General features: G+C 44.3%; 1 protein-coding gene and 1 long non-coding RNA gene across 3 annotated transcripts; one reads left to right on the top strand and one right to left on the bottom strand.

Moving 5' to 3' along the window:
• The first annotated feature begins 2297 nt into the window (after window positions 1-2297).
• On the top strand, window positions 2298-5557 carry LOC124466515. Its single transcript, XR_006955950.1, has 3 exons — window positions 2298-3328; window positions 3566-3618; window positions 4000-5557. It is a non-coding gene; the product is annotated as an uncharacterized LOC124466515 (long non-coding RNA).
• Window positions 5558-6140: 583 nt separating this feature from the next.
• Window positions 6141-10322, bottom strand: klf11b (Kruppel-like factor 11b). 2 transcript variants are annotated; one of them, XM_047018419.1, is made up of 4 exons: window positions 10145-10322; window positions 8882-9151; window positions 7189-8131; window positions 6141-6931 (listed from the first exon to the last, which is right to left on the bottom strand). In XM_047018419.1, the coding sequence occupies exons 1-4, from the start codon at window positions 10184-10186 to the stop codon at window positions 6627-6629; spliced, it is 1560 nt and encodes a 519-aa protein (XP_046874375.1). In that variant the 5' UTR covers window positions 10187-10322; the 3' UTR covers window positions 6141-6626. The 2 variants fall into 2 exon arrangements, with proteins under 2 accessions (XP_046874375.1, XP_046874377.1); XM_047018421.1 differs by lacking the exon at window positions 10145-10322 and adding an exon at window positions 9402-10089.
• Between the last annotated feature and the right edge of the window lie 4174 nt (window positions 10323-14496).

Genomic DNA, 14496 nt, shown 5'->3' with positions numbered 1-14496 from the left:
ATGTATCAAGTGTAAAACAACTTAAATATTTAAATGTAAGTTTTAATGAATTGGTGGACATTACAATCACACAGCCTAGTCACAGAATGTAGACAATATCCATTCATGAACATAATGTTAACTGAAAACCTAACATAATTTCTGTGTCCTCTTACGTAATTACATCGGTATGAGCAACATATATTACCCTCCTAAAGGTGACCAGAAAGTCAAATTGCGTCAGAGTGACGTAATTTCAACTGATTTTCAATGACATCAAAGCGCGTTATTCACACTCCAGCAATCTACCAGACAGAGAGAGGAGTTGGGAGATATATGGGACAGCCCTTTTTACACTACAGCCGCACGGCTCATGCGTGCAATGGTGGTTACCCCGGCAACATGATGTCACCGTGTCAGGGGTTTGCAGTGGAAATCCGTCTGGGCTCTTCTCATGTCTTCTGCTTCTTAGCTCTCAGAAGACATATTATCTGGGAACCAAATAAAAGACTCTCCAGATACACTGTACACCTGCAGTATGTTCAACATGTGGCACATGAAGCACAAGTCAACACAATGTCATAGTATTTGACTACCTTGCAGCTTTGTAGCACCTTTACCCACCGACTATCATAATATTATGATCATCAGCACTACTTCCAATTTTCTGTTTAGTCCTTGTTGTATAACTAAAAAGAGTGCATTCAAGTACATGAGCATAGACAAACTATAGAAGGTGTACACATGGAGACCAGAGAGCATGATGGGATGTAAGCAGATCCGTGGCTGTCTACACTTTCCAACATGTGGTGTTTGTATACCTGAGAGAGGAAGAGGTCCCAGACAGCTCTGTTTAACTGGAATACCTATCAGTGGGTAGTTTGCTTGTGAAAACATTCCCTGGAAATCTGGTCCCTATGGTAAAAAAGCCTACTTGACTTATTGAGCCTTCTTGAGAATATTCTTTGGTTACGTGCAAGGGAGAATAACCACTCAGCAGCCATTCACCATTCATCAAAGAGAAATAGGATATCTTGAGAGTTCTTCTGAAAGTGCTGAATAAAGTAGTGCTTCCTTTCAAGAGAGCACAACCCTGTTCTCTGGAGTCTCTGTGGAGGGGTTTCTTCTGAGCTGTAAGAAGACTGAAAACCACAGAAATGCCTCCTACTAGCTGGGCTGTGGCCTCCCTCCCTCCTCCCTTTCTCTTTCACTCGCTCTTTCAATCCTCCCTCTTCTCTTTCCTCTCCTCTTTTCATCCTATTTCTCGATGTTTTTTGTCTTCGATTTCTCCTTCACGCTCCTCTCTCCATCGCTCTCTTTCTTTCTTTCTTTCTCATTGTTTCTCCCTTGTCTGTCTACACTGTCCACCCCTCTCTCCCTCCCTCTATCCTCCTTCCTCCCTCTCTCCAGCTGTGGAGCCTCCCTCTGCTCTGGGAGCTGTTGAGTTCTTATCCAGATGTTCCAATCCTCCTTTGGGACTGAAGAGTGTAACAGTGAATAAGAAAGACGGTCTGGTTAGAAATACACAAACACAGGCCAGTTAAGGCCAGTATGGTGTCTTTGACTTTGTGGCTCTAGGACACATACTGTTTAGCTGTGTGTTTGTGTGTGTTCATCAGAGAGAGAAAGCGAGAGAAAGCGAGAGATTGAAAATGACTGTTAGCAAACAAGTCCAGACGGTTAACTTTGGACAGCTCTTGCTGGACAGCAGAAGGACCTGACAGAGAGAAATGCCCTGCTGGTCCTTTTGTTAACGCAAGTGGACTAAACAAAGACTCACTGAGGGATCTCCAGGAAGCCTATGCTGTTGGATTGGAATGCCCCTCTCTCTTGTGTGTCTCTGAGTTCTAATCTCTCAACACTGGGTTGTGAGGTTGGGGTTTCGTCTCTGACAGGACCCCACATCCTTCTTGGCTCACGCACGGCAATAAAAGCTATTATCTGAACACAGGGAGGCAATGGGCCGCTTATTGTTGCTGACAAGATCTGGCAGACATATATCACAGTAATTACTGTGTCTTTTCTTTCTTTACAACTAGGCATTGTTTTCCCCTTTCTAGGCCCCCTGGATGTTTTTTAATTCCTGTTGATGTGGGTTTCAGCTTGGCTATTCAATCATCATTATTTCCCCTGCAACAGATTTAATGTTTACGAATTTCTTTCTTTGCTCTTTTGAAAGTCAATGAAGTGGAACTGTTCAGTTTCTCACTTGAGCAAGACTTTCTTAAGTGAAAGAACGCAATGGTGTGTGGAGAAGATAAACAACGAATACTTTAAAGGGGTTGGCCTCTTAAAATTCCCAATAAAACATGATGGAGAAGGCGGAGACTTCGCCCCACCGCGGTTCTGAGTGGTCGTTATGTAACGGTTACGTTGAGCGCCTCTCTCCAGCTGTTCTCGCAGGGTCCCGGGAACTGTCTGAAAGTTTGTTCCGAGCAAGACGAGATTCGTGATAGGTCTGACCCGTGGCCTTGTTGTGGCTACTTTAGGAGACGTTGGATTGTAAACAGTGCCTATTTTTCTAGACAGTGTTCTTAGATGGGATGGGGATCTGAAGAGCGCAACGTTTTGGTATTGGTCTTGCTTAATAATGGATTGTCAATAACCCAAGAGAAGGCGAAATTATTTTTGTTTTAGGGAATAGTTTAATATCAACTTAATGCAACTTCTCAAGTGGCATGTCACAACGTTGTTCATGCATGGACCACGGCAGGAGACAAGTTAATTTTTTACTTCTAAGTTTCTGGATAACTTTGTAGGGGTCAAGAGAATCTCGAAATGGGAGCGTGTCTCAACTTTGCCTCGCAACGTTTAACAGACTAGTGCCTCTGCCGAGGACAACAATATGGGTAGCGGCACAAGCAGAGGGAAGAAAGTTGCACCTGCAAATGTCAGAGAAATAACCGTCTTAAACCGAGATGATAATATAGTACATTCCCTCAATGAGGACAAACTCCCTCTTCAACCCGTAAAAATACCAACGTTTTCTAACTTTACCCTGTCACAAAACATGGCAAAGCACGACTGTCACAGCGAAGGACACCACTCCGAATTCTCAGCAGACGAGGATGACATAGCTGAGGAGCTGGACCGAGTTTTGTCTGAATATGAACGTCCAAGAGGAATATTTTCTAAAGGAACAAATTCACCGAAAAAGTCATTCATCAGGTCTAAAACATATGGCTTCTGTAGACAGGTAAACCATGAAAGAGAGTTCAATTCGAGTCCTCAATTGCCAACACCCGAACAGTTTGAGAAGGAAAGTCTGCCGAGCATCAGAGCAGAAAGAGTCGACAAGAAAAACTCACTACACCAGACAGCCCCTTGCCCTGATAGCGCTTTGAGAAGTGTAAGAGCATATTTACACAACACAATAGTTAACATTAGTGTTAGGCCTACATCGGATAACGAATTGTGTTTAGGTTTACGACTGAAATAGACGGCATACACCGATTGCATATTGATTTGTTCCTGTTAAAGACATTTCTATATGTTTTCTTTAAGATTAAAATATAGATGAACAGGGTATGGAAAGTCTTAAAATGATGCCATTTAATGTTGTGTTAATTATCAAACCTTCCAACAGGCTTTGTTGACTGTTGTCTGTGTCGAGTCGGGTACTGTCGCAGATACAGCCTCGTAAGTAACCAACTCTGATAAATAATTAATTTGTTTGCTCAATGTGGCACACACACAATGTCTGTAGCCTAAATGCCTGTTGCGCAAGATCGAATTTACCTTAAGCATATCGAAATACCAAACTATTGTGGTAATGGCAGATCAGATTAGTATAACGTCCAATAAAAAAGAGAAGAATTTTTGACAGTGAGACTGAAAAATTACTTAGACATTAGGTAGGCCTAATCATGGTCAGTATTTTTCATGTAGTTGTATGGTCCTTAATGCATGACATACATTGATACAAAAATACAATTTGTCATGTTAAGACAGAACCATCAGTTATTGTTTCATATCAGCCAGGTTGAAGTTGACACATAGCCTATCTCTATTTCCATTCAGCATCCCTGAAGGTTGCCACAACCCATCAGTGACGATGCCTGTCCTGCTGTACGATGGAACAGAAGAGGAGCTGATGGACACTATAGAGAGGGAATATAGCTAGTCTTCTGCTAGCCCAGCATCCTTCAGCCCAACATCCTGCAGCCCAACATCCTGCAGCCCAACATCCTGCAGCCTAACATCCTGCAGCCCAACATCCTGCAGCCCAACATCCTGCGGCCCAACATCCTGCAGCCTAACATCCTCCAGCCCAACATCCTGCAGCCTAACATCCTGCAGCCTAGCATCCTGCAGCCCAATATCCTGCAGTCACTGTGGCTTAATTACTGTGTTGGCTAAGAAGTGGGGCAGCAGGGTAACCTGCACTCCTCAACCAGACACAGGGATGTTTATTGAATGAGCCTCCGCTCTTAGACCTCCTACAACGATAAGGTGTCACCCCCTGAATCAAGTCACTTTCCCCAAGGAATAATGAATGGTTAACACAGTGATAACTATTTAACACCTCAGCAGGGGGGGGATATCTGTTAATGGATAATAGACAGAGCCTTTTGGTGTGCCGTTACATATTTTATATACTTTAATGACTTCAGCATCGAGTATTCCTTGCGTTTAAAAGTGTAGGATGGTTAAACTGGTATGGTCTGACCATAAATATATGAGCTACACTTATTTTACTAGTCATCAGTTTTTCAGCAAGTTGTAAGTCCGCCCCTCTCTTCAACTGCTCTGGAGAGGTATGTGCAGGGATTGTGCGTTTAAGGTTCATTTCCTGACCACAGTCCCTGTGGTCTCCCCACCCTTCCGTGGAAGGATGTTGGTGTATGTTGGTGGAGAGGGTTTAGAAGGGGCTCAGAGTGGCCCCTTCTGTGGCCGCTTGTATTCTGCTGATTCTAGATGTTTCCGTGCATAGGATGTGCATAGACTGCCATCTAGAGGTGAGATATTGCAATTGTAAAAAAAAAAAAGAACTGGACTTTACACCACATAGCTGTGGTGTAAAGTAGACCCCAACCCTGGATGCAAGCACAACAGCACACACACACACGTATTAACTTACAAGCTCATCACGTTAGCCAGTTCAGGCAAGTAACACAGACAATCATCCATTTTGTCACACAAACTCCATTATGCCATTGGCTAGTCCCAAGTATATTATTCCATTTGTTTACTTAAAGGTGGTCAGATGTAAAGCGCAAATATGTGCAGCAATGTTTTGTACTTCTTTTTTATTGTACACAAATAATAAATGTTATTCTTGTTTAAACCTAGTAATTTCACATGTTTGAACTCATTCAAGCTGTCCACCAGATGTCCCTGTTCAACACAGACAGTTAGATGTGTTGGAACTTGTGTAAGTCGGTCAGTAAGGCAGAGGGGAGGGTGTCCAACAAGCTTGTTGATTGGTCGCACCCACTAACCCTTCACAGTTCTTACACTCTGATTGGACAGTTGTTACAAGGTGTGGTACAACTGTAAATATGAACTGTTGGACAGTTTAAGTTTGTGTCTGTGAATGTGTGTACATCTAATAAATACATTAAAAAAGACAAACAAATAGTATATGCGACAATTAAAAGGGTGTTTTTTAACATTTGTCGAGTACCTCCCCATCATAAATTCACAGTGGAGTGAGGATGTTGCCCAACAGTATAGCATGCGATCTTAAATCAACCATATTAAAAAGAAATATTGAACTTAACATTGAACCGCAATGTCTGGAATCAAGATTGTACTGATTGATTTAATTGAGTTACTCCCACACCCACACATTATGCCAGTGTGGATTACACCAGATGAACAGGACAGAAAGTCCCTTGTGGTTGAGCTAAGCCCACAGGAAGCGGCCCAGAGTAGTGGTCTGCACATTCAGCAGGACATGTGTTCCACTTGGTTGTTGAAGGAAGACAGGTTGGGGCAAGCGGTCTCACACCATGACACACACAGGACGTGGCAATAGCTATTACTCCTTCCCATCTGAAATGACTGGACATAAGTGCTGACTGAATCAGCATCCTGGAAATAGCTGATAAATCATGTTTTTCTCAGATGACTGATACATTGGTATGAGCTAAGAGGATTGAGGATAACTGATAGGAAAGTAAATTGAGGAAAGTAGAGTAAACGATGGAGGCAACATGACTGTTCTTTTTTATCCCTTTATTACAAATGCGTATTAAATAATATGAAAAAGTTAACAGAGTAAGGAACAATCCCAGTATTGATAATTACTGTCCACTTAGATTGTTTTTACATTACAACAACATTTTCCCAAATTTGACACATAAATGTAGTTCTTAATACACAAACACAAATACAAAGATATAGACATTTACAAATATACAAAAATCGAGTGAAATGTGTAAGACAAACTTCATAGGCTTTGGCAAAAGAGTGCATACATGTTTTATAGAATATATGAAAGTAAACAAATATAATTCCTTGCGCAAAAGAAAACGTACAAATGAGCAGTAGAGAGAGAAAGTCCAGTGCATGTTTGAGAGAGTTTTTCCATGAGATATTTGGCAGTCCTGAGTGCTTGGCTGCCCCCTATGCCTGTGGTGGGGACGGGGTTATAGGTCATAGGTCATGCTGGAGGGTTTGGGGGGGGGGGGGGGGTCACCAGTCTAGTTAGAGGAAGGGACCAGCATACCAAGTGTGGCGATGGGGGTGGGAGAGAGGGAGGGAGCTGTCTTGGATGTGGCCATCTTGTTGAGGGTGCGGACCTCTGCCTGCCAGGAAGGAATCTTCTTGGTGGTCATGTGACGGCGGGCATGTTTGGTCAGGTGGTCGCTGCGCATGAAGCGCCGGTCACACACAGGGCAGACAAACTTCTTCTCTCCTGTGTGTGTCCGCCGGTGACGCGACAGCTCGTCAGAGCGAGCAAACTTCTTCTCACAACCTTCCCAGCTGCAGCTGAAAGGCTTCTCACCTAGCACAGACAAAAACAATGTGAGAAAATGTTTTAGGGTGTGACTAAGTGAATGAGTCATTGCTAAAACGTAGTCACAAGCTAATTTGCACGTTTAGTCAAGTTGAGTCCATACAATGAGTTCATTCTCTTCGGGTGCAAGAGGAGACAGAGGAAGAGATGGTATATCTCCGATCGACAATGACTACGATTCAACGGCATCACTAATGACTCATTCAATTGAAAAAGGCTCGGTGTGTGTGTGTGCTCAGTCTCACCTGTGTGTGTTCTGAGGTGAGCCTTGAGGTGGGAGCTCTTGAAGTAGGTCTTCCTGCAGCCCGGGAAGGTGCAGACGTAGTTACGGCGGCGGGAGAAGTCCATCTTGGCGGCGCTGCAGGGTCCAGCGGGAACATAGACGGGGGCCGGGGCCAGAGGTAGCAGCTTAGTGTTGCCCAGTGTCATGACAGTCTGGGGGCAGTTGGGGGCCTGAGAGATGGAGGACTGGGGCAGGACCAGCATCACTGTACCCTGGGGCATGTGTGAGCCCATGAGGAGGGGCTGCTGCAGGGATGGGGTGCCAGCAGAGGGGCTAGGGAGGATGGAGGTGTTGGTTCTCATCCCACAACTAGAAGTCTGGACCGTACTATTGATGAAAGCAGAGATCATGCCTTGTTGGTTGCTCACTGGGAACATCTGGCAGATGATTGGAGAGCTAGTCACAGGGAGTGGGGAGAGGGGCATAGTAGTGGGAGGGCTGACATGTGGTTGGCAGACTGCTGGCATGGGGGTGTGGCTGTCCTTACAGAGTCCTCTCTGAATGGCCTGTGGCTCTGTCTTACAGTGGGAGGGTGAGGGTGTGAAGGGGGCAGATGGAGAGTGGGGTGGAAGTGGGCAGTTAGTCTCTTCTGTCTTGACAGCGAGCTGCACGCATCCAGGTGTCTGTGAGGCTCTACGTGTGGCAGAGAAGGAGGGAAATGGAATGTGCTGGCAAGGGGAGCTGTCTGCCGTATGGCGGATCACGCTGGTTGCCATGGCTTTGCAAGGAGCAGGTGCTGGGGGAGTTACAGCCAAGGAGGCCATGCCCTGGACTTGGACCTGACCCTGGAGCCTGGTCCCACAGGTGCTGAGGCCAGGCCGGGTCAGAGAAGAGGTACTGGTGTGGATTGCAGTGCTGCTACTGGAGGTCTCAGTGAAGCTGGGACTGTGAGGGGGAGTCATACACTAGAGAGAGAAGAGGAAGAGGCAAAAGAAACATATTAGCACAGCTGTAAAGAAAAACAACAGGAGCAGCTGAGTGCTGGCAGTATAACAATATTGGACACAGAAACTGAACTGGGTGTCCCCGTTTTAAAGTAGGAGGTGGACTGCGGCTGTTAGAAGAGATACGTGTCCCAAGAAGCATGACACAGAAGGTCCATTGACCATTTAGAGCTGTAAACAGACTTTTATGACCGGCATGCAGTCAAGAGGATGAGCAAGTGGGTGAAGTTCAACACCCACCTGGTTCTTATCTCTGACCCACCTACGTGCCACCTGGGAGGCACCCCCCCACCCCCCACCCCCACCCATCCCTAAGTTTTCAGTATATGCATAACCTGGAGACTCGGGATGGGGTTATCAGCTGTCGAGAGGCCCGAGACCTAGAGGTTTACACAGCTAAACCAAGGCCCCAAGTATCTGTTTACCAACCAAACACAGATCCTTATCTTCGTATTTGTTTACACTGCCCCACTGTTTCGCTCGCTTATCACTAAGGCAGGCTCAGCCTCCACACAACCTACCCCCCCAAACTTCAGTGGCTCCCATGCAGAATTCTTTGTGTTCACTGTGTTGTTGAATGAAGATGTACGTGTTGGCAGCATTAAGTACTGCTTATGTAACTTGTTATGCCTCTCTGTATTTACTGCCATTACCCCCGCTAATAAAGAGATAAAAACACCATCTGTGGCATTACATTGTTTACTCTCTTACCAGGGAGGAAAGGGAGACAAAGTCCTTGGGAGTCTCCGGAGGTTCTGGGGGGAGAAGGGAATCGCAGGAGTCCGATGCAGGGGTGAGGGGCCTGGGCTTGCAGGAGCTGGATTTACTGCTGTTGAAGGTCTGGCCCCAAGAGCTCATACAGACCAGAGCCTCAGCAGCTTCCAGGTCTGTGTACTCCAGACTGGCCGAGGCTGCAGCACCACACAGCTCACTGTCGTACCTCCTCTTCAGGAAGGAGACATTCTGGTCCATACGTTCTGCCTGGGGGACGAGAGAGACAAAGGAAGGTGGAACGTTAGACCGAATCATGTCATATGACTATGTCATACAGACGTAGTAGGCGATACTGATGACAACAGGTAACAACTCTGTAGCACTACCAGCCCAGTCCATATCACTCAAGCTGAGAACATTTGTTGTGGAGGACTGAACCTTGAGAATATACCCAGATCTGACTTATAGATGCATTGAGATGAGAGATGAGTTAACCGTAAACAGTGCCTTTCCTCACCAGTCGTTTGCTCTGAGTTTCAGTGTCTCTTGCTAAGGCTCATCACAGTGACCAGGCAAGGGCTGAGGGGCTGGGATATAAGAGACAACACCCCATCTAGACTTGCCCCAGGGAAGCAGCCAAGGCACCTCCCACTGCCAAATATAGAGCACAGAGTGACGTGCTCCCATGACTAGCCATGTGAAACCCCCATGCACAGGAGACGTTAGTCAGTGGGCTGCATCAGGAAATGCTCCCTTTTCCTTATCTAATGGTGATGTGAAAGTGGTGACCCTATGTCCACTCCCTAACAAAACATGTGAACTGTTCAGACAAAGACAACGTCTAATTAACTGTATAATATTTAATGCATGTATATGTTTAGTTACACACACAAACATAGTAGACCACCTGGGGCCCGGGTAAATTTAGAGTATTTCTGGAGGTAAATAAATTACATGAAGAGTATTTCAGAGGCACACTCTTAAAGTTGACGTGTTGTTCTTTTCTTTGGAACTTCTCAACTAAAGTGAGTCCATTCCAAATGAGCCGGCGAAATACACGTTGTTTATCCAAAGTATTAGCTGACAAAAGCCCTCCGCATTGTCAGTTGAATGTTTAATTTAAAAGATGTTAATACATCAGAAGACATCGCATAAATTAAAGCAAGGCATAATATTAGACTACTTGCCACAACACGTAATTGTCAATAAATGAGATGTTTATAAATACCATGAAACGAATGTAATTATCATGTTACTTACCCCACATGATTCTTCCATCTCTGCAAATGTACGTGATGGCATCACTAAATAAATCGTTCACTCAATATTGTCAAGCCAATATGAAACAAAGAAGCGGTTCCGCTCCGCCTTCACAATGTAGCCTGGGTGCGCTCGAAGTCGTTTCTCACTGGGTCCTTTCTCAGCTGAGCGTAGAACATGAGGAAAAAAAGAAAAACAAAATTCACAACACACAAGCGGGTGGCAACATGCCACCAATGAAAAACAAATGTGTGTGAGACCTTATCCAATGGCAAATGAGACGACGCGTGAACAGTGCATGGTAGCCATGCGATTGGAGGAAATAGGGTGCGTGGCTGTTGGTGGGCGCGCAGAGGGAGTCAGCAGTGTCAGGGTAAACCCGATGAACTGCTAGTCTGAAAACTAGGCAAAAGGTCGCCCCAGTGCAGAATAAGGGGAACCGAGATCCCCTCGTGTGCCTGGCCCGTGATTGCTTCACTGCAAAGTTAAACCTAGTTGATGAAATTTTACTGATTTGTGTTCATCTATTTTTCAATAATTAAACACTATGCTGTAGATATGAAATGTGTTGCACATCTAAAATGTTTACACCAGTCATTGGATAGCAGATAGTATCCATACAGATTGGCAAATTGTCTAACAGATTCAACATTGTAACCATAATATGTTCATAATTGTATTTATTTTTATCAAAATGTTTACATTAGTGACACTAAACACAATGAAACACAAAAGGCCAATGGGTAAACGTAGGTAAACATAGCCTCTATCTTGAACAGGTAGATAGATCATCTATTGTAGATTATTTGGCTAATATAACAAAAACTAAAATGTTGTTATAATTGCAATTTTATTCACGTTGTTGGATTGAAATGACATTTGAGTGCTTCTAGGTATAAGTCAGGGTGTAGAGCTGTCTTGTGTAGTTCATTTTGCATCACCATTTGGAGGGCCAGCATTTTGGGCTGAAGTTGTAAACAATTCCTTCAAGGAACTTCAGGGTGGAGCTTCTGGATAACCTCACCTACTGAATTTTAGATGTCTTAAGACTGTCTGCCATTCTTTGTTCTTTCAGAGCTATCTGTTATATCCCAAGACAGGCAAAACACATTGTGTTGTAACCACAATACCACAATTTATGTACCACACTCACTATGGCAAAGAATTCAAATTAAACAAAGGCATCAAGTGTCTCTCTCTACATGTCAGGGAATTCAAATTAGTTCTATTCCAGGCTACTTTGACAACATTTTTACTGTTACATCACCATACTTATTCCAATAAAATAAAAGTCCTTTGTCAACATGACCTACTTTGTAACAGTGCAACATCATTTCACTCAAATAACAAAATGAAACGTGAAGCAAAGTCAAATGTAGCTGAAACTAATGAAGTAAACCTATCTGTTCCACCAACCCACTGTCGCCGCTCCCCACCCACCCCTTCTTGGTATGTTTGTCCCCAATCTGAAGTGGGCCACGTTGTTTGGTGGGCAGGTGGGAGCTGTTGGGAGGGTGGCAGGTATGCCCTGGCATGGCATGGCAGGGCTGGTAAGGGAGTGCCCTGCTTCTTTGTGACTCACTGACCTCAGGGTGCTGTGGCAGCAGGCCAGGCAAAACAGGAGGGTTGTGCAATGCAGCGCAGAACCAGCAACTGGGGAGAAGTGAGAGAGTTTGGAAGTGTAGGAGAGAGGGAGGACATGACAAGAGGAGCTGGAGCAGCCTGTTTGTGTTATAAGTGGGGCAGACAGAATGAACCCTACCAGAGGAACTGGAGTAAAGGTTACGCTTGTCCTAACCAGACCTCCACTCTAACCACCTCTCCCGGATCCTGCACCCTCCCCCGCGCTCCACCCCCTCAGAAACTCCTGGAGAGGACACAGGAAAGGGGGAGTTGCCCAGGCGGGGTTAAATATACCACCCCGGAGCCTATATTTCACTGTCGGGTCCACAGTCTGACATCTCACATGGCTTCAGGAAAGGGTGTCAAGTAGTTACTCCCACAAGAGGAGTGTCTTGATAAAGTATGTGTTACATTAATCTCTCTCTCTCCCCCTCTCTCTCTCTATTTATCTATCTTTCTGTCTCTGTTTATAAGTATAAGACTGGAGATTTCATCAAAAACATCAGTTTTCTTCAGGCTTCACAAGGCAGGCCTACCCAAGTCAGTGTTCCAACAGTATAATCTGCTGGTTTGGCACAATTGTCTGGTATTTTGTTTGTATTGCAACATCAAAATATCACAAATGACTCACCGTTTCATACGTTTGTCAACAGGTTTTCAATTTCAGGTGCACATAAAGTGACACGAACTTTCACCTACATGCAGAGAAAGTGACATGAAGCATTGTTGAAAGTGACCTCCTCTAGTCTTGATAATAATCACAAATAACAAAAGTATGTGACCATTCAGGTTTGTGTTTCAGTGTTGTAAACATTTTGTTAAAATGTTATTTAAATGTTACATCTCACTGAACCAGAAAGTTCTCCTCGTTGCTCACATTCAGTTCTTGAAAAACAGCAGATATTCGTATATCTGCTGAAGTACATTTAGTCATTTAGCAGACGCTCTTATCCAGAACGACTCACAGTAAGTATACATAAGTATATTCTAAGATATGCATTGTTTCCATGTGTGCCTGAGATTGATCATTTGCCTGCACTGCATTGTCATATTTCTACTCAGTCAGGTGACAACAGTATGAGATCGTTTCCACAGTGGAAACCTCCATGAGATCCATGTGGGTGAAAGAAGACAACATTAGAGAGATGTTCATGGCCCCTTTCTTTCCTTCCTTCCTTCCAGCTTTTTGGGGGTGTTATTAGGAATATCGGACTAAGCCTTTCTCTCTCCTTTAGAAGGCACTACTCTGAGATGTTATGCAAGGACTTCAAAAAGACTGAAATACTCTCGCAGTTGCTATCTAATGACAGGGAGTTTGGTATTTAGGTGAAAGGATACACAGCATAACATATACTGGGTGCCTGCTGACAGTAGTCATTTTACCCACAGTGACACATGCCCCCTGACGTATTCCAGTGCCACTTTGATAAACAGCAGCATGGCAGCCTTCACCCACTTCTGACAGGTTGGCATTACTGGAATAGATAGAGGATTAGCCTCCCCCTTTTTCTCAGGTCTCTTTCTAGCAGGTGGTTAGCCTTTACTCTATCTGGACCACAATCAAAATCATGCCAGCAGTTTACTGAAGGATTGGTATGGTTTACAGTTACGGCACTTTGTAGTTTAGATTTCAGGAATTTCTCTTGAACAACTTTGTTTCATTTCTTGCGTTTATTCTGCTGATCTGGTTTTGTCTAGTGTGGTCGATTAGCTGCATGCAGCTTCATCCGGTAGTTAAGGTAATAAACAATCCTCCATTCACAGTCCCTCAGCCCCCAATCAAACCCATATGTGTCTTTAAGTCAGCTGTTTGCCTATTGTTTGAGTAGCCTGACATGTTAGCACAAGAACACCCCCTTAAAAGCACAGCGATGAATCACAATGGCAACACAAGTTGCCTCCCTACAGGCCTGGGGATTGGTGGATATTGGTTTGCCAAAGCCAATCTGTTACTATGACACACAAGCATGTGAGAGAAGCTGCTGATTTGCCGTCTGTTGTCCTGGCAACGGAGAAAAGGGAGGCAGGTTTCTGAGAGCTTTTCGTAACGGTTTCCTGATAGAACTGCTGAGCCGGTCTGAGCATGTGCACTGGGCTGGCTGATGATCTCTAGAATGTTATTGTTTTTTTAATGGATCTTCCTTCGTGTTTTATCTGGTCTGTAAATTAAGGGTAGGGTTTTATTGCTTCATGAAGAACCAAAACAAAACATGTTATTCATTTGTAGAGGAGAGACTGCTTTCACTATGATGCTTGTGCAGTGACTCTCGTCTGTGTGTAATTCATTCAAAGATAATTTCAACAGTCCCATTCAAAGCTTACTCAGTAGGTATAAGCTTGTTCGTGGTTGCTGTCTGCAGTGTTCATACTGTAAGTGACATGATATGGGCCCAGGGACCGTTTAGTCTACTGGGAACTCATCCACAGCTCCTATAGAATATTCTGTGTGTGCTATATATATATATATATATATATATATATATATTTAACTTGACAGGCAGTGACTTTTTACAGTTTAGTTTTGGCAACGAATATGGATCAAGCTGTGTGTGTGTGTGTGTGTGCGCGCACGATAAATATATCTGCATCCAGTTTTCAATGCTTGGGCACCGGTAGGCGCTTAGTAATGGATCTGCACAGGGGAAACTACTATCATTCCCCATAAGGTATGTCCTAGAAGTGGGTCATTAAAATGAGTTTGTGTCAAGTGATAGAAACGACTGTATTGA

Source organism: Hypomesus transpacificus, chromosome 3, assembly GCF_021917145.1.
Source record: "Hypomesus transpacificus isolate Combined female chromosome 3, fHypTra1, whole genome shotgun sequence".
In the NCBI taxonomy this organism is placed as follows: domain Eukaryota; kingdom Metazoa; phylum Chordata; class Actinopteri; order Osmeriformes; family Osmeridae; genus Hypomesus; species Hypomesus transpacificus.
This window is presented reverse-complemented; position numbering and strand designations above follow the sequence as displayed.